Raw genomic sequence first — 21,234 nt, 5'->3', positions numbered from 1 at the left:
TCTTAATGGAAACCCGAATTTTCTCAGCTAAGTGCAGCAAATTCACAGCCAGAACTATCAGAATAGAGATAGAATAGATAGTTGTACTGTAGCTATTTAATGTCGCAAGCCCCCTAAATATAATAAATTTGCATCATTTAGTGCCTTTCATGTGGCACTAAAGGATGTTTAACCTTATTTAACATAGTAAATAATTAAAAAAAGGGGGGTCCCTCTTATTTTTGATAATCAGACAAGGTAAAGCAGACAGCTGTGGGCTTATTTTATCCTCGGAAGGTCCCTGGTCATTGGGCCCTTCCCAGCCTAAAAATACCAGCCTGCAGCCATTCCAGAATTTGCACATCACATGAGATACTCCAATTCTGGTGCTTTGCCCAGCTCTTCCCAATTGCCCTGGTAGGGTGGCATTCACAGTAATGGTAGTTGGGGTTGATGATGGCTGTGATTTGTTAAAGATCTCATCTGTCATTGACCCCTGGGATTACTAACCCAGTAATGAAAAGTAAAAGCACACGCAGAAAAAAAAACTTTATTGGAATAAAGACACTCCCCACACCATCCCTCATTCACCAATTTATTGGGAAAAAAAATGAAACGCTGGTCTGCAGTAATCCACCGAACAGTCCAGAAAAGGATACCGGAAAAACATAAAAAGACAAATAAAATAAGAGACTGTCCCTCGTTCACCAATTTATTACCCAAAATGTTCCCTGAAGCTCCACCGTAGTCCACATTCCCCAAACCTGTCTCCGGCGACTGAATAGCAGTAAAGTGACCGCTATTCACAGGCGCTATGTACTCATGGTAACGCTCATCATCGCCGCTGGTTCACGCTGCGCTCAGCGAGACCCTGCTACTCTGTTGAGCGTTGTCATCACTACCTGGCGCCTGTTCATAGCGGTCACTTTACAAAATAAAAAAGCTCTCTGAAACCATATGGCAGAACTATAAATAAACTGCAAAGAGAGCAAAAACTGGCCATCTTGGATCTGGTGACAAATCCTCTTTAAGAGATTACCATTGCATATTTTGTATTCATTTTTGGTCTGGGTTAATATTACACCGTAACGAATAGCTCTTCCTCAGTTTTGTATTTGGGCTTATTTGTTACATTGGATGAACATCTTAACATACACTTACCTTGTAATGTCTTCACATCCTGTTCCGTCCAGATGTGTCAGGATCCCAGAATTCCAAGTGGCGGAAGTTCACCGACCGCCATATTGGGACACCCAAGAGATGGGTATCGCAATATGGAAACTGCTGGTGGTACCAGCCTCTTGCGTGGTACCACCAGCGGAACACCACCGCACCACACCACACACACACATACACACACACACACACACACGGTATATGCCGTACATAACACACACACACACACTGTATACGCCGTACGCAGCACACACACACACACACACACACACACACACACTGTATACGCCGTACGCAGCACACACACACACACACACACACTGTATACGCCATACGCACCAAACACACTATATACCGTACGCACCACACACACACTGTATATGCCGTATTCACCACGCACACACACGCTGTATATGCCGTACGCACCACACACACTGTATACGCTGTATGTACCTCACACAAACACACTGTATATGCCGAACGCACCACACACACACTGTACATGCTGTACTCACAACACACACTGTATGCGCCGAACGCAGCTTCTTGCGCGTTACCATCAGCGTAACACCGTCGCAAACATGCCGCTGCCGAGATCAGCAGACTGATGAGTGCATGGGCAGTTTTAATTTGACCGCCGCTGTCTGCACAAAGATTGCGGCGGGCTGATTCACTGTGCCTGCACAAATTCCATTCAGGCACAGTGAATTATTTGGCTGATCCCGGCATCAGATGCGCGACGTGTCTACAGGAAGAGGAAGCCGGTCACATTAAAGGGGTTTTCCCAGGAATGAAAGTTCATTTTAAAATTGTGTCTGACTGTGTACAGAGCATACCACATCTCCTGGGCAGGGGAGGAAGCAAAAGACAATACTGACATTACAGCAGGGGATCACAGAGGATTCATTTTGTCAGGAAAAAAGGTTTCACTGACTGTTTTTAAACAATATTTTGCCTCACAAAATGTATCCTCTGCAATCTCCTGCTGTAATGTCAGTATTGTCTTTTGCAAGACAGCAGACAAGGGGGGATAGCACATGGGGGTAGACAGGTCAAAGAAGAGAGCACAGACGGGAGAAGTCAGCACATGGGGAAAGAGTGGATAGGTGGGTGAGCACATGGGGGGAGAGATTCTCAACACTGCAAAGCCTGCCCCCATCGTGACATTACCACCCTCCTGATGCAATAGCATCCGTCCTCCATCTCGTAACATAATATTTGTTTTTGAATCGTTTTGGTCTCGCCCTATACCTTTTATTTATTGCTTACTAATTGTATGTGGAAGAGGGGTATCCAGTTGATAATGCTGCTGTTATCTTGTGAAGGTTTTAATGCTGTATGTTGTCTGGGACAAGTATAATAAAGCTTAAGTACGGTGTATTTCTCTTACTTCTGTGCCTCCATATTGTCTGCTATTATTTTTCTCTCTTGTTTAATTAATGGCTCTATGATTTTTTTTGAGGGTGGACGGCACCACTTTTTAAATTTATTGTTTATAGTTTTCCCACATGCTATTATTCATGTGCATTTCAATTTCATGACATTTGCTATTCTGATGTGTCATTATGGAAAGATTGAATTCTAGTTGATGAAAAAATGGGTTCTATTCTATGGGTTGTCTGGTCCAAATCGATGTCGGCAGTCAGTCTGTGTGACTCCAAGCTTATGAATCCCCCCAGCGCACACACTGTTCAGTGTGGGGATTCGCCGGTTTCAGGAGCCTGGACCGGAGGGTATGTATGAGTTATACTTTCCACGGCTACAGCCTGTCCAGTGGGCATGGCCTCGCTCCATACACTTATATTGCGCGAGGCCGCACACTCTACACCATCATGCTCACTGGACGGCCGCATCACTAGTCACACAATACAAGTGTATGGATCGAGGCTGCGCCGACTGGACGGACCCTAGCCAGGAGTATGTAAAACTCATACATACCCTAGGGACCCGGGTCCGAAACCGGCAAATCTTCGCAGTGCCCAGTATGGTCGCTGGGGGGATTTATAAGTCTGCAGTCACACAAATTGACTGCTGACTTACCAGTTTGTGCTGGACAACCCCTTTAAGAATAAGAAGAAACATAACCTATTCTGCCTGTATAATCAAAGGTAACTGGGTCTTTTCAGCCAGCCATACACGAGATTGCTGCTGACAAACAGCTACTCCTCCTCACTGCACATATTCTCGTATGTAGCCCTATTTATGAAATAATGTTGAAGCAAATCGCATTGTCAATCACATTCATGATTATTTACTTGTGTGAGGGGAATAAAGGAAATCCAATTTGCCTAATCCCCTTTTTCTCCCAGCATCTGCCATCTTGGGTATTTAGGACCTATTGTTTAAATCATGCTTTTGTGTTACATTTATTTTTATATATTTTTTTCAAATGTCACGATCTTTATATAAAAAAAAAATATATATATATATATAATTATCTTGCCATTTTCACCCTGGCTGCTGGGACCTTTTTAGACTCATACAATAGGTGATATCACAGCTGACCCTGCTCCCCTTCACAATGACCTTTGCACATGCTCAGTAGACACTTTAATGCAAAATATAGGGTCTGGCAATTTTAGCTACGTATAATAGGAAATGAACTGTAAATAGGAAAGGGTTCTTTACAGTTAGAGCAGTCAGACTGTGGAATGCCCTAACCACAAGAGGTAGTACTGGCAGACACTATAACCGCTTTTAAAAAAGGGCTGGATGATTTCTTCAATAATTTAGTGATAAAATGTACAATTGGAGAAAGGTTGAACTTGATGGTTCCAGGTCTTTTTCAACCTCTGTAACTATGTATACTATGTAATTTTGTGGGGGCTCATACTGTTTATTGGAAGCTATGTGGGGTCTCATACTGTGTATGGGGGCTTATACTGTGATAGGGGGCAATGTAGGGGCTCATACTGTGTATAGGGTCTGTGTGCAGGCTCATACGGTATATATGGGATGTCAACATACATATTTCTTCTCAATAGTTAGTGATACAAGTAATAGTAATATAACATAATTATAACTAATATGTTATTATTAATATTGAGCAGAATTAGTTTCAGCCTATTGGTTCAGCCCTCCACATCAGTCAGTCTCTCATGTGGCCCCTCAGGAAATTAAATCGCCCACCCCTGAGTTAGAGTCTAAAAAAGCCTAAGTGTCCAGTGTGAGAATTGTAAAATTTCTATTGCTTTATTTGTAATGCAGATTATGATATGGAATAAAAAAAGCCCTGGATATAACACACAAAACAGATGTAAAGTTTTTGCCACTTTCTGATGATAGCTTCCTTTTAAGGCCGGGGTCACACTAGCGTAGAATATGGACGAGTGCTATGTGAGAAAACATCACATTGCACACGGATCACTGTTAACCTATGGGGCAGCTCCCATGACCAATACATCAGGTGTATTCTATGTGCGAGTGAAATTGCAGCATGCTGTGATTGTACGCGTATATCGTCCGACACTCACCAAGGCAAGTCTATGGGTGCAAGAAAAACTCGGACACCACACGGATCATTCGTCGAGCTTGCAAGAAATACGCACACATTTTCCTCATTTCAGCCCATTGAGCCATTAAATTCAATGGGGAATGGGCATTCGGCATCCAGCAGATCCACATAACTTATATGGTCTTAATTTATAGACCCATTATTCTTAAAGTGACTAATCTTCTTAGTTCATGGAAGTACTTTACTTTGTCCTTCTCAGGGAGGTGCCATCTACTTAAAATGATAGTTTTCCCAAAAATATTATATTTGTTTCAAACTTTACCGCTTTTGTTATCCCAATCAGACATCAATCTATTGAATAAGATCTTTCAACAGATTATTTGGGGAATTAGAGGTCGTTCACGCATAGGGCTATGCGAACTACAACTGCCAAGATCGGAGGGGGGTATTAATTTCCCTGACATTGGCTGATACCACATAGCGGCAAACTTATATGTTAAAGATTGGTTGCGAGGGTCATCCCACTTTGCTAATGTTTACTTAGAGAGGCAGGTCGATCCCCATATATCTTTAATGGCCTTGGTACATTTGACTGAGGAGCTCCCCAGAGATATTAAAGAACATCCGATACTATGGCAAACTATTTTGTCTTGGAGACGAGGAAGGAAATTGTGCAATTTGAGGGGTAGACTGTCACCCTTCCAGCCTTTTTTAGACAACCCGCTATTTCTGAAGGGTGATCCTCCTAAGGTTTGTAGGTTTTTGGCGCAGCAGAAATGTGTCTCAATGATAGATCTGTTAGACTAATGTTTTTCTATGATCACTTTTGATGAGGCAGCACGTCATTTTCCCTTGATTGGAGGAAGACTGTTCCTGTTTCTTCAGACACGCAGTCTGGCCCTCAAATATGTAAATAGTAAACAGGGGAGGGGTATGGGTGATAGATTGGACATACTCCTTAGAACAGGCAGAACCCAGCTGGTGTCAACTAGTACCATTTATTTTGTCCTACCTAGGGAATGGTCTTGGGATGCTAAGGCTATATGCACACGTTGCAGATTTGCCTGTGGAATTTTGATGTGGTTTTGATGCGGTTTTTCCATGTAGATTTGTATGTGTTTTTGAAAGCTAAATAAAGATCTATTATTGAACAATAAAAAAGAACCTCTTTAACCTTTGTCCAACCCACACTCCATTACACACACAGATAGATAGATAAGGGGTTAATGTCACCTTTGTATTGTAAGGCCATGTGCACACGTTCAGGATTTTTCGCGTTTTTTTCGCGTTTGTTCGCTATAAAAACGCGAAAAAAACGCTAACCTATGCCTCCTGTTATTTACAGTGTATTCCGCATTTTTTGTGCAAATGTTGCGATTTTGTCCGCGAAAAAATCGCATCGCGGGAAAAAAAAGCAACATGTTCATTAAAAATGCGGAATTGCGGGGATTCCGCACACCTAGGAGTCCATTGATCTGCTTACTTCCCGCACGGGGCTGTGCACACCAAGCGGGAAGTAAGCAGATTATGTGCGGTTGGTACCCAGGGTGGAGGAGAGGAGACTCTCCTCCACGGACTGGGCACCATATAAGTGGTAAAAAAAAAAAAAGAATTAAAATAAAAAATAGTGATATACTCACCTGCGATGTCTTTCCGCCTCTCAGCTGCATGCTGCCGCTTCGGTTCCTGTAGCTGGTGTGCGGTGAAGGACCTGCGATGACGTCACGGTCCTGTGATTGGTCGAGACCGGTCATGTGACCGCTCACGTGACCGTGACGTCATGGAAGGTCCTGCGCGCACACACCATCTATACGGAACGGACGCCGCTGAGGTCTGCAGGTGAGTATAAGCATTTTTTTAATTATTTTTAAACATTCTATCTTTTACTATAGATGCTGCATAAGCAGCATCTATAGTAAAAAGTTGGTCACACTTGTCAAACAGTATGTTTGACAAGTGTGACCAACCTGTCAGTCAGTTTTCCAAGCGATGCTACAGATCGCTTGGAAAACTTTAGCATTCTGCAAGCTAATTACGCTTGCAGAATGCTAAAAAAAACCGCGAAAAAAACGGAAAAAAAAACGCAAAAAAAAAAATGCGGATTTCTTGCAGAAAATTTCCGGTTTTCTTCAGGAAATTTCTGCAAGAAATCCGGACGTGTGCACATACCCTGAGGTGACATTAAGCCCGGTTAGTAATGGAGAGGCGTCATTAAGACACCTATCCATTACTAATCATATAGTAGTGAAAGAGTTAAAAAGACACAGCCAGAAAAAAGTATTTTAATATTCTTAATTTCACCATACTTACAACCACGCCTAATTCCCAGAAGCCATCGATCACCTGCAAAAAAGAAAAAATAATAAACCAACAGTATACTCCCTGTTCCGACGTAGTCCAATTAATAACGAGTGTCCAATGACGATCTCCCCTATAGAACAGTGACATCGGGTGATGTGAACGCTCTATAGGCCTTCAGTGACACACAGACAGGAGACAATGGCTCCTGCAGTGTTATCATTGAGGGTTCAATGAGTTCATTGCTCTCACTTTGCGGCACATCTGCGTGAGAATTTTCCCATGCAGCTGTGCCGCAAATGACAGTATGAACTGTACTGTACTCACAGCGGCGGAGGGATACAGTGCGGAAGGATACCTTCCGGCATTGTATCCCGGAGCCGCTGGAGAGTGGTCGCATCTGCTAATGTGACAGCTCTCCACGGGAGATCGTAGTGGGACACTCATTATTATATGGGTTACTGCGGATCAGAGAGAATACTTTTGGTTTATTTTAATATTTCTTACAGGTGATCGATGGCTTCGGGGATTAGCTGTGTGGCGAGTACATACTCTGTTGTATGTACTGTCTGTGTGTATGTGTTTTTTTTTTTCTTTTACACTTGAACACAGTAGCCGGATGATGGGACTATACTGTCCCATCATCCGGCTAGCTGTCACTGTAGCAGGCATAACCGGATGGGACTAGTAGTCCCATCGGACGATGCCTGCCTACATACAGACCTTCACACACACAGTCCCGCACCCACACAGACACACACAGCCTCGCAGACACCCGCACACAGACACACACAACCCCGCAGACCACTGCACACAGACACACACACAGCCCCGCAGATCCCCACACACAGACACCCGCACACAGACACGCACATCTTCTCCGCTCACACACAGTCTCCGCCCACACACTCTTCCCCCTCCCAATCTGCAGCGTTTCTCGTACGCAACTCTGCAGCAAAACCGCAGATCCTGCGATTTTGCTGCATATTTGACTGAATCAATGGAAGTCAATGGATGCAGAAACGCTGCAGATCCGCAAAAAGAATTTACATGGTCCTTTTTTGAATCTGCTGCGTTTTCAGTGTGGAATTTTCTGCACCATTAGCAAAGCATTTTTTCCCCCCATTGATTTACATTGTACTGTAAATCACTTGTGGATCTGCAGCGTTTCTGTGCGGAAAAAAACGCTGCAGATCCGCCAGAAATCTGCAACATGTGAAAAAACACAGACCTGGCAAGATGGACAAATGACATTGGGGGATTGGAGGTTCAGGACCTTTTGGAAGCTACTATGGCACAAAGAAAGGTTATTCCATATAGTGGCTATACTGATATGGCTTTACTGCTTTTGCATAGGGTTGATATCACCCCTTTTGTCAAGTTCAAAATGTCTCCCACAAACTTTTATTCATGTACAAAGTGTGGTTTACACAATACTGACATTTTTCATCATATGTGGAGTTGTACTAAGATTCAAAAGTTATGGCATGATATTCACTCTGAACTGCAACAATTAAGAGGGGCTCAGTTTCCTCTTACCCCACAGATGTCCTGGAAAATACCCAGAGAGCGTTACCTAAGCATGTGAAGGCCATGTTGGTGATTTGGGCCTCAGCGGTCAGGAAAAGTATTTTACATCAGTGGTTAAATCCAAATGTTCCGTCAGAATCAATGATTTTAACAAAAATTAATTTCCTGTTTAAAATGGACTGGCTGGAGACTTTGACCAACAAAGAAAAACTTACGGAGAAATTCTTTACTAGATGCTCATTCTATATACCCGCTCTGGACATGGACTCAAAAAGCAGTTCGAGGGCTCCAGTTGGTACTTACTACAAAGCATTGGTGGAAATGCACCAATTTAAGGTTATTATGTAAATGATGGCACCCACAGGGAGGGGAAGGGGGAGGGAGGGTTGGCAGCTGTTGTTGCGGATTCAACTTTAAGCTGTGTCTTGACAAATAATAAGTTGTTTCATGTTAAAATAGTAAAAACAGTTTAAAAAAAAATTCAATGGGGAAAATCAGTGATAAATATTAAGCCATACACATGTCATACGGATACATAGGTGTCAGAGAATCACATCATCGCATTGCAAACACATCACACATGGATAACCATACGGAGAACACTTGTGCAATTCTCGGCGGGGAGACTCGGACCGATTTTCCATACGTTTAGTGTGACCCCGGCCTAAGACTCACATCTGTTTTTAGTAATACAATTACTTTAGCACTTAGTGATTCTTGTGATTTATTTGATGTCTTCACAGTTATACTCGCTAAATGATTACAAGCCTCCGATTTCCAAGGCTAAAATGACTCAGATCACTAAGTCTGCAATTAAAGCCTTAAAGGTAAGAAACTGTATTTCTGTAACTCAGTGGCCTCTTCCTGCCTAGATCAGATTTAGTGGGTGCATTAATCATTCGTGTTATAGGAGCCACATTTCCGAAGGAACTGCTGGACGTTTCATTAATAGGTTTAAAATGTATCATTATTTTTCACACTTTTTAATACATTGCAACATAGACACTAGGCACTGGTATACCACCTCAAGAGTCATGTGCGTGTACACTAGCATTTGGCTTCTCTTTCAGTTTATTAACCTCTAAGGCCCCTTTCACACACCAGTTTTTTGCCGTCAGTAACAATCCGTTGGCTCGACAGATCCATCGCAGAGTGTGAAAAACTGATGCGACGGATCCGTTTTTTGGACGGATCCGACTAGCGGATCTGGCTAATTGGATCAGAGCATGCTCAGTTAAAAGAAACGGAATCTGTCACCGGATTCCGTCATTTGACGGATCCGGCGCCATAGGCTTCCATTCTAGGAAGCAACAGATCCGTCGCTATCCATTTTTTCGACGTACACAAAAAATGTTACTTTGTCCGTTGTCTCCGGCCGCCGGACAAACAATTTACAATGGATCCAGCAAACGACGGATGAAACGTGAGGCCATCCGTCGCTAGTACAAGTCTGAGAAAAAAACGGATCTGGCGGCATCAGTCGGCGGATCCTTCTTTTTTCAAAATTCGACGGATTGCGACTGAAAAAACTGATGTGTGATAGGGGCCTTCCTGGGGTCATCCAAAGAGAATAAAGAAACTTCACACAAGCGGCAATCCCTGCCTGTCCAGTGTCTTGTCCCCGAGGTATCAGGGACGTGGTAATGGAATGGAAAGCTGTGAAAGGGTGATTAGGTATTATTTAAAAGGCTTCTCTGACCGTAATTCTTATTTTATTTTTCTTGCAATGATTAAAAATAATAAATGGAGGTTTTACTCACATTCCATTTCCCCGAGGATTTAGTGTACCCTGATTCTGAGGTCTTCGCTGGCTCCAGGAACCGTGTCTGCCAGAGTTCCAGCACTATTAGGCGAGGTGCCCAAAACTGGAACAAGCAGCGCTTTGGAGGCAGTGCATGTTCGCTGCGTCCAAAGCGCTGCCGTCTATTGAACGCAGGTAAATCCGCATGTATTCACTGAGCCGTGCGGATTTACCACAGTCACTACATTCTATTGATGTAATGTCTGTTCTCCAGAGTGACTATGATCCCTTAGTGGACATCCACTGTGCTGTCACAGCTGGCCACTGCGGGTTTGACTCTGTATAAATACACAGATTCAAACCCGCAGCAGTTCCTAATCGTGTGCACATACCCTAAGATCTTGTTACTGGAGAACACCGCTCTGGATCTGCTGTGTGCGCTGGAAGAGAAAAATGCCTCCGTTTATTATTTTTATTCAATCCATGGCTAAATTTTACAGTCACAGATGCCTTTTAATTGTTTTTGATGTACAGCTTTTCATTATCTAAATGTGTATTTTTTTGTTTCTTTTAGTTTCGTTGTTTTTTGGCAGAAATGTAGTAATTTAATGACACCCTATTGCGGTACATATAATATATAAGGGAAAAAAAGTCTGCCATTATCTAAGATTTACTTTTTCAGCATACAACATGAAGAATAAATAATATGTCATAAATATTCTGTAGGTCTCCACTATTTCAGTAATATTTAAAAATGCTTTTTGCATCTACAAAACAATTTTTGTGGTACTGCATGCTAAAACTATGTTCACGCTGAGTTTTTGTCAGGAGTTCAAAAACCACAAGTTTTCATGCAGAAACCACTTTAGTAAGCAAACTCCCTTTTTGGGGGAGTTTCCAGAATAGTTTTTCTTTTCCTGAAACTGGTTTGAACATTTTGGAATAGATTATCCTGGCGAGTTTTTTTTTGCAGTCTTTTAATTAGACAGTGTCTACAGGTAGAGATATTTTCTTAAGGATTCTCTTAAAAGAAGTTACAGGCACTTTCTTTTTTTCCCCTCCAGCAGGAGTTTTTCAAAACCTCTTTGAACAGAGTAAAAAAGCTCCAGAACCTCCTTAAATGAACAGTAAAGTGGATTTCCCAAGATATGAATTGGAAGAGTTTTTCAAGAGTTTTCAAAGTAGTTTTCTAGGAGGATTTTGGAGGAGAGTTTCCACTCCAAAAACCTCTGAAAAATTTGTGTGCGTGAACATGACCTAAGATTCAAAACATTTTTATCTACTGAGCATTATCAGCGCTTGTTTCCTCGAGGGACCTTTTATAGAGTTTATTTTGGGTTACACACAACTTTGCTTTCTGGCAGGATGAAGAAAAAGCAGACAGTTAATTACCTGTTGGGATAAGCAATGTGTTTATTCGTAGTACAGGTGTCCCTCTAAAACCAGTTAGGTGCCATGATGTCTCTGTACCATGCCATGTGAGTGGTTAACCTGCCGAGATCTGAGCCAGCCATTGTAGCAGGGTGCCAGCAGTATGTCACAGTACTGTGGGGTACGGCTGCTGCAGAACGAAATGATCCCAACGTCCATTTTCAGGCTATAATGCAAATAGCATCCTATAAAATCTGTTGAAAAAGAATCTCTCTGAATGGCCATTTAAAAATATCCTGCAAGATTTATGCTTAACTGTTTCCTGCTATGTTTTTATTTTTAGTTCTACAAGCACGTGGTTCAGAGTGTTGAGAAATTTATCCAGAAGGTAATTTTAGTTTTGATTTCATTTTTCTGATGCAAACAGTCCTGTAGAAGTCTTGTGGAGAACACAGGGGAAATGTCCTACCAATCCTTTGATTTTGGATGGTATATGTCTGAAGCATGGAGCCTAGCCAAGATGGGGGCCTAAGGGTATGTTCACACAGACTTTTTTTAATGTGGGTTTTGAAGTGGATTTGCTTAAAAATCCACTTCCAAAATCCATAGGAACGTACCCTAACACAGCCTCCTCTTGAAAGTTTTCTTACAGTTAGACATAGGCAGGATAACAAGATGAGGAGGGAAATTACCTGATCTATTGGAATAAATATTGAAGAGTTTGTGTATTTCTTAACTTCAATGGGGTTCCCCCATCTGGGACAATTATGGCACATTAATGTGATCCACCCCTAGGACCAGCATGTATGGCTAGAACGAAGCCCCAATGCGCGCTGTAGGGAACAACAGTGTACCGGGTGCTATATGCTATAAATGACGAGCCCTTTATTTTTATAATATGAATCAAGATAAGGAAACTCAAGATATAGTTTCAGTTTTTGATATTTATTTTCATCCACAACCAGAAATGTATCCAGCAGGAATTTCTTAACTTTCCTATTTTTTTCAATCCCCTTCTAGTTTTGGATCACAAAACTGGACTTGTGGTTCCAATAGAAGGATTGTAGGAGACGCTGCAGGGAAGGCTTGGGGTCCAGGGACAAATTATCATCTGGTTCACCTTGTTGTCTTTCATAGTATCCTGCTGTCAGTTTTAGGGTCACACAACCCTCTCCACCGAGAGAATCAAATTGATTGTTAATGAAACTTCGATCAAGCTGATCTGTTTAGTGTGAGTCCGTGGAAATCAGACTGCACTCGGATGTCATGCATGTGCAGTCCGGTGATTTCTACACACCTGTAGACTTGAATGGGTGAGTGCCACTGGCATCCGCTGCAAATCACAGCACGCTACAATTTTTTTTTCTCATTCCAAATCGACATGAGAAAAAAAATGCTGATCTGCACGGTCTCATAGGATAACATTGGTCCAAGTGCTATTCGATAAAGCATCAGATGGCACTCGTCCAGTGTATAGACTCGTGTGAGCGAGCCATCAAACTCCTAGCGGGAGAGCCACGTGCTTCATAAGTTGGGCTGAGGTCTGTCTCCACATAGTTAAACGTTTAATAACACAATATAAGGCCATGTTCACACGATCCTTTTTTTGATCCTTTTTTTGATCCTTTTTTTTTCAGGTCCTGATTTGGAAAACCCGCAGTGCAAAACTGCACTGCTGATTTTCCTGCAGTTTCTTCTGCAGATTCCTCTGCGGGTTTTCAACAGCACTTTCCTATTGGTGCCTGTTGAAAACAGGAGCTGAATCCGCAGAAAGAAGTGACATGGTACTTCTTTTTTTCTGCAGGCAAATCCTCGCGGATTTGCCTGAGAAAAAAAGGATAGTGGGCACAGCGGTTTTTGTTTTCCATAGAGTAACATTGGACTGTACCCTGCATGGAAAAAGGACCTGAAAAAAAAAAGGATCAAAAAAAGGATCGTGTGAACATAGCCTTAAGAGTCGTTTTGTGCGGCTGAGAACTTGTACATAAATGAACTGTGACCAGTAGGTTTCCCTTCCTCTTCTGATCTCTCTGCTTTTGTGTAATTGTAGTGTAAACCTGAATATAAAGTTCCAGGTCTCTATGTGATCGACTCCATTGTTCGGCAGTCCAGGCATCAGTTTGGTCACGATAAGGATGTTTTTGCTCCTCGATTCAGCAACAACATAATTAGCACTTTCCAGAATTTGTATCGCTGCCCAGCAGATGAGAAGGTATATATGTGTTTGATACTGTATGGATTTAAAGGCATTTTACTTTCTTTAACGGTGTGAATGGCTTAAAATGTTTTTTATTGTCATGTAGAGAAAAAAATCTAACGTCTTTCAGCAAATGTAATTTGTTATAGTTAGCATACTGCTTTCAATGGAAAATATGTGTATTATATTCATAAAATGTAGTTATATATAATAGTACCAGGTTCAATAGATGGAGCTATAATTGTGTCCCTGTAGCCAGTGGGCTCCTATATTCACCAGACTGCACTTTCTGGTATGGAGGACCATCACAAAATAGTATACTATGTGTTATATGGTTTTGCAGTGGGTCAATAAGGTGGGTGGATGTAAAGACTGTGGCCACAAGTGGGGGCATACGTCATTAGTGTATACTCATACAGTGTGCACCTAGTCTTGGTCCCCCTTGACTGTAACTTTGCTTCCGTTATGGTTCCCTCTGGTGTACTTCAGAAACACTGGAGGCACACTCATGACAAACCGATTGGATCTTCTCGGAACAGTTTTATGTCCTGTCCGTGCACTTGTGGCGCCAGACGGAGAAAACAACCCTGTGCTTGCTGCATTGTCTGACTATGAATGTACATGCTATGAGGGATGAAATCCGGTATAATATGTTCTGAAAGGGGTATTACACGCCTGCAGAACGTTACATTATTCACTGATGGAAGTTAGATTTGTTTTGTGATGGAAACTTTTCTTAATGGTTCACTTGTAATAAATATTAAGGGTCAGTTATCATACACTAGGCACATAGGACAGCATTTAGTATTGAGAATTAGTATGCACGTTATAATTCATACTGACTAATAAGTTTCTTTGTCAAGTCCTTGTAATATGTACGTGTTGTTATGTCTGCATGCAGAGCAAGATTGTTCGAGTCCTGAATCTGTGGCAGAAGAATAATGTGTTCAAGAGTGAGATTATCCAACCACTGCTTGATATGGCCGCTGGTATTCCTCCTCCTGCAGTCACCCCTGTCTTTCCTAGTACTGCCACAGTTGTTGGCAACACGCCAGGTAAGGTGTTCATTAGTGTATTGTTCCAGTACGCAGCGTCCAGGTGCTAGGTTGCCACTACTCCTGATGAAGCTGCTGTATAGCAGCGATACACGTGGGTCCTATTCCCACTAATCAGCATTCTGCTTGGTATCCTGGATCCCATATTATTGGGTCTAGAAGGTCTATTGTATACCATTGTTTTTTCCATTTTTTGGATGTGAGTACTATTTACCATTATATGTATGTGTTACATGCTTGAAAACTTTTTAACATATCAAATTATGGATCCAGGGCTACTTTGATGGTTTATTACATCCCCTTTTAGTGGGTTATTTTATAGGCCTTACATAGTAGTTACTTATCAGTGGTCCATATTGCATTATATATATATCTACTGTGTATGTATATATATATATATGTATATATACAGTTAGGTCCATATATATTTGGACACAGACAACATTTTTCTAATTTTGGTTATAAACATTACCACAATGAATTTTAAACAAAACAATTCAGATGCAGTTGAAGTTCAGACTTTCAGCTTTCATTTGAGGGTATCCACATTAAAATTGGATGAAGGGTTTAGGAGTTTCAGCTCCTTAATATGTGCCTCCCTGTTTTTAAAGGGACCAAAAGTAATTGGACAGATTAAATAATTTTAAATAAAATGTTCATTTCTAGTACTTGGTTGAAAACCCTTTGTTGGCAATGACTGCCTGAAGTCTTGAACTCATGGACATCATCAGATGCTGTGTTTCCTCCTTTTTGATGCTCTGCCAGGCCTTCACTGCTGTGGTTTTCAGTTGCTGTTTGTTTGTGGGCCTTTCTGTCTGAAGTTTAGTCTTTAACAAGTGAAATACATGCTCAATAGGGTTGAGATCAGGTGACTGACTTGGCCATTCAAGAATATTCCACTTCTTTGCATTAATAAACTCCTGGGTTGCTTTGGCTTTATGTTTTGGGTCATTGTCCATCTGTAGTATGAAACGACGACCAATCAGTTTGGCTGCATTTGGCTGGATCTGAGCACACAGTATGGCTCTGAATACCTCAGAATTCATTTGGCTGCTTCTGTCCTGTGTCACATCATCAATAAACACTAGTGACCCAGTGCCACTGGCAGCCATGCATGCCCAAGCCATCACACTGCCTCCGCCGGGTTCTACAGATGATGTGCTATGCTTTGGATCATGAGCTGTACCACGCCTTCGCCATACTTTTCTCTTTCCATCATTCTGGTAGAGGTTGACCTTGGTTTCATCTGTCCAAAGAATGTTCTTCCAGAACTGTGCTGGCTTTTTTAGATGTTTTTTTAGCAAAGTCCAGTCTAGCCTTTTTATTCTTGATGCTTATGAGTGGCTTGCACTGTGCAGTGAACCCTCTGCATTTACTTTCATGCAGTTTTCTCTTTATGATAGATTTGGATATTGATACGCCGACCTTCTGGAGAGTGTTGTTCACTTGGTTAGCTGTTGTGAAGAAGTTTCTCTTCACCATGGAGATTATTCTGCGATCATCCCCCACTGTTGTCTTCCGTGGGTGCTCAGGTCTTTTTGCATTAATGAGTTCACCAGTGCTTTCTTTCTTTCTCAGGATATACCAAACTGTAGATTTTGCCACTCCTAATATTGTAGCAATTTCTCGGATGGTTTTTTTCTGTTTTCGCAGCTTAAGGATGGCTTGTTTCACCTACATGGAGAGCTCCTTTGACCGAATGTTTACTTCACAGCAAAACCTTCCAAATGCAAGCACCACACCTCAGATCAACTCCAGGCCTTTTATCTGCTTAATTTAGAATGACATAACGAAGGGATTGCCCACACCTGTCCATGAAATAGCCTTGGAGTCAATTGTCCAATTACTTTTGGTCCCTTTAAAAACAGGGTGGCACATGTTAAGGAGCTGAAACTCCTAAACCCTTCATCCAATTTTAATGTGGATACCCTCAAATGAAAGCTGAAAGTCTGAACTTCAACTGCATCTGAATTGTTTTGTTTAAAATTCATTGTGGAAATGTCTATAACCAAAATTAGAAAAATGTCGTCTCTGTCCAAATATATATGGACCTAACTGTATATGTGTGTGTGTGTGTGTGTGTATATATATATATATATATATATATATATATATATATATATATATATATATATATATATATATATATATATATATATATATATATATATATATATATATATATATAAAATTTGTCTAAGGGGTACTTCCGTTTTTCTGTCGGCAACTTCCGTCACGGAAATCCCGCATTGCTGATTGGTCTCGCCAGCTGCCTGTCATGGCTGCCGCGACCAATCAGCGATGGGCACAATCCGATTAGTTCCTCCCTATTCCGCTGTAGTCAGTTGCCGGCTCCCGCTCCATACTCCCCTCCGGTCACCGCTCACACAGGGTTAATGCCAGCAGTAACGGGCCGCGTTATGCCGTGGGTAATGCACTCCGTTACCGCTGCTGTTAACCCTGTGTGTCCTGCCTATGCAGCATCAATAGTAAAAAGATCTAATGTTAAAAATAATAAAAAACACAAAAAGCCTGCTATTCTCACCTTCCGTCGTCCGACGATGCGCTCCCGCCTGCCGCCATCTTCCGTTCCCAGAGATGCATTGCGAATTTACCCAGAAGACTTATCATCTGGGTAATTTCGCAATGCATCCTGGGAACGGAAGATGGCGGCGCATCGCCAGAGCTTCGCTGGATCCCGGCGGGTGAGTATAGAACTAATTTTTATTTTAATTTTTTAACAGGGATATGGTGCCCACACTGCTAAATACTACGTGGGCTGTGTTATATACCGCGTGGCTGCTATATGCTACATGGGCAGTGTTATATACTGCGTGGGCTGTGTTATATACTGCATGGCCTGTGCTATATACTACTTCGCCTGTGTGCCTGTGTTATATACTGCGTCGCCTGTGTTATATACTTCGTGGCTGCTATATACTGCGTTGGCTGTGTTATATACTGTTTAGGCTGTGTTATATACTGCGTGGCCTGTATTAACGCATCAGCTATTATACAATATGTATGTATGTATGTATATAGCAACCACATAGTATATAGCACAGGCCACGGTAGTATTTGTCTGCTGTATACTACATGGCTCCTATATACTACGTGGCCTGTGCTATATACTATGTGGCTGCTATATACATACACACATACATATTCTAGAATACCTGATGCGTTAGAATCGGGCCACTATATATACAGTCATGGCCAAAAGTATTCACACCCCTGCAATTCTGTCAGATAATACTCAGTTTCTTCCTGAAAATGATTGCAAACACAAATTCTTTGTTATTATTATCTTCATTTAATTTGTCTTAAATGAAAAAACACAAAAAGAATTGTTCGAAAGCCAAATTGGATATAATGCCACACCAAACATAAAAAAGAGGGTGGACAAAAGTATTGGCACTGTTCGAAAAATCATGTGATGCTTCTCTAATTTGTGTAATTAACAGCACCTGTAACTTACCTGTGGCACCTAACAGGTGTTGGCAATAACTAAATCACACTTGCAGCCAGTTGACATGGATTAAAGTTGACTCAACCTCTGTCCTGTGTCCTTGTGTGTACCACATTGAGCATGGAGAAAAGAAAGAAGACCAAAGAACTGTCTGAGGACTTGAGAAACCAAATTGTGAGGAAGCATGAGCAATCTCAAGGCTACAAGTCCATCTCCAAAGACCTGAATGTTCCTGTGTCTACCATGCGCAGTGTCATCAAGAAGTTTAAAGCCCATGGCACTGTGGCTATCCTCCCTAGATGTGGACGGAAAAGAAAAATTGACAAGAGATTTCAACGCAAGATTGTGCGGATGTTAGATAAAGAACCTCGACTAACATCCAAACAAGTTCAAGCTGCCCTGCAGTCCGAGGGTACAACAGTGTCAACCCGTACTATCCATCGGCGTCTGAATGAAAAGGGACTGTATGGTAGGAGACCCAGGAAGACCCACTTCTTACCCCGAGACATAAAAAAGCCAGGCTGGAGTTTGCCAAAACTTACCTGAAAAAGCCTAAAACGTTTTGGAAGAATGTTCTCTGGTCAGATGAGACAAAAGTAGAGCTTTTTGGGCAAAGGCATCAACATAGAGTTTACAGGAGAGAAAAAAAGAGGTATTCAAAGAAAAGAACACGGTCCCTACAGTCAAACATGGCGGAGGTTCCCTGTTGTTTTGGGGTGGCTTTGCTGCCTCTGGCACTTGACTGCTTGACCGTGTGCATGGCATTATGAAGTCTGAAGACTACCAACAAATTTTGCAGCAAAATGTAGGGCCCAGTGTGAGAAAGGTGGGTCTCCCTCAGAGGTCATGGGTCTTCCAGCAGGACAATGACCCAAAACACACTTCAAAAAGCACTAGAAAATGGTTTGAGAGAAAGCACTGGAGACTTCTAAGGTGATCAGCAATGAGTCCAGACCTGAATCCCATAGAACACCTGTGGAGAGATCTAAAAATGGCAGTTTGGAGAAGGCACCCTTCAAATATCAGGGACCTGGAGCAGTTTGCCAAAGAAGAATGGTCTAAAATTCCAGCAGAGCATTGTAAGAAACTCATTGGTGGTTACCGGAAGCGGTTGGTTGCAGCTATTTTGGCTAAAGGTTGTGCAACCAAGTATCAGGCTGAGGGTGCCAATACTTTTGTCTGGCCCATTTTTGGAGTTTTGTGTGAAATGATCAATGTTTTGCTTTTTGCTTCATTCCCTTTTGTGTTTTTTCATTTAAGACAAATTAAATGAAGATAATAATACCAAAGAATTAGTGTTTGCAATCATTTTCAGGAAGAAACTGAGTATTATCTGACAGAATTGCAGGGGTGTCAATACTTTTGGCCATGACTGTGTGTGTGTATATGTGTGTATATATATATATATAGATAGATAGATATATATATATATATATATATATATATATATATATATATATATATATATATATATATATATATATATACTAGATGGTGGCCCGATTCTAACGCATCAGGTATTCTAGAATATGTATGTGTGTATGTATATAGCAGCCACATAGTATATAGCACAGGCCACGTAGTATATAGGAGCCATGTAGTATACAGCAGACAAATACTACGTGGCCTGTGCTATATACTATGTGGTTGCTATATACATACATACATATTGTATGGTGATGCGTTACTACAGGCCACGCAGTATATAACATGTGCTAAGGCCTGCCAATATATAATTAAAACCAATGTCTTTTATGATTCCAGCAATACGTCTGAGTATAAGATCTTGTATTTTATAAATTGCCGAGCAAGTATGGTTATTTATCAGGCGTCTTGCCCATGTAATCTTATATATGTGGGAATGACCACTCGTGAGCTACGGGTTTGTGTTTTGGAACACATTAAAGACATAAAGGCTGCTGATAAAATTGAGATTGATGATAGTGGGAGTTGGTCTAAATTAAAACCTTTGGCTAGACACTTCTGCCTGTTCCATCCTCATCAATCCCAAGGTTAGGGGTATTGATCTTTTACATTTAGGCAATAGAAAAGGGGATTACAGTCGGATTTTAGCACAAAAAGAATGCAAATGGATCACACTTTTGCATAGCATGAATCCAAAAGGCTTGAATGAACAATGGGGTTTTTTCTAGTTTCTTATAGTGAGGTTTTTTTTAGTAGTTTTAATAATCATTGGTGTAGGGTCAAGAGTAGGTTTTTGATCTTGAAGGCAATATAGGTTATGGGCAATATTCATAGTTTTATTGTGCATGTATGTGCACGTATATGTATGCATTATATACGGATATATATTATTATTATAATTCTTAATAATTATATTTTCAGTTTTTTAGTATTAGATACATTTAGGAGCTATTGGGATTAGCACATACAGTTAAGTCCATATATATTTGGACAGAGACAAAATTTTTCTAATTTTGTTTATAGACATTACCACAATGAATTTTAAACAAAACAATTCAGATGCAGTTGAAGTTCAGACTTTCAGCTTTCATTTGAGGGTAGCCACATTAAAATTGGACGAAGGGTTTAGGAGTTTCAGCTCCTTAACATGTGCCACCCTGTTTTTAAAGGGACCAAAAGTAATTGGCCAATTGACTCCAAGGCTATTTCATGGACCGGTGTGGGCAATCCCTTCGTTACGTCATTCTCAATTAAACAGATGAAAGGCCTGAAGTTGATTTGAGATGTGGTGCTTGCATTTGGAAGGTTTTGCTGTGAAGTAAACATGCGGTCAAAGGAGCTCTCCATGCAGGTGAAACAAGCCATCCTTAAGCTGCGAAAACAGAAAAAAAACCATCCGAGAAATTGCTACAATATTAGGAGTGGCAAAATCTACAGTTTGGTACATCCTGAGAAAGAAAGAAAGCACTGGTGAACTCATCAATGCAAAAAGACCTGGGCGCCCACGGAAGACAACAGTGGTGGATGATCGCAGAATAA

At 41.4% G+C, this 21,234-nt stretch overlaps 1 protein-coding gene across 8 annotated transcripts in view; it reads left to right on the top strand.

The window, feature by feature from the left end:
• SCAF8 (SR-related CTD associated factor 8) overlaps positions 1-21,234 on the top strand; it is a 386,393-nt gene that overhangs the window by 96,621 nt on the left and 268,538 nt on the right. For all 8 annotated transcript variants that reach the window (XM_077289078.1, XM_077289081.1, XM_077289075.1 and 5 more), the window contains 4 exons: positions 9,181-9,264; positions 11,893-11,937; positions 13,600-13,761; positions 14,648-14,801. In XM_077289078.1, coding sequence (XP_077145193.1) covers positions 9,181-9,264; positions 11,893-11,937; positions 13,600-13,761; positions 14,648-14,801 — 445 coding nt within the window. The remainder of the gene's footprint in view (positions 1-9,180; positions 9,265-11,892; positions 11,938-13,599; positions 13,762-14,647; positions 14,802-21,234) is intronic.

This window comes from Ranitomeya variabilis, chromosome 2 (genome assembly GCF_051348905.1).
Source record: "Ranitomeya variabilis isolate aRanVar5 chromosome 2, aRanVar5.hap1, whole genome shotgun sequence".
Lineage (NCBI taxonomy): Eukaryota > Metazoa > Chordata > Amphibia > Anura > Dendrobatidae > Ranitomeya > Ranitomeya variabilis.
The sequence above is the reverse complement of the archived record's forward strand: the minus strand, read 5'-3'. Positions and strand labels throughout refer to the sequence as shown.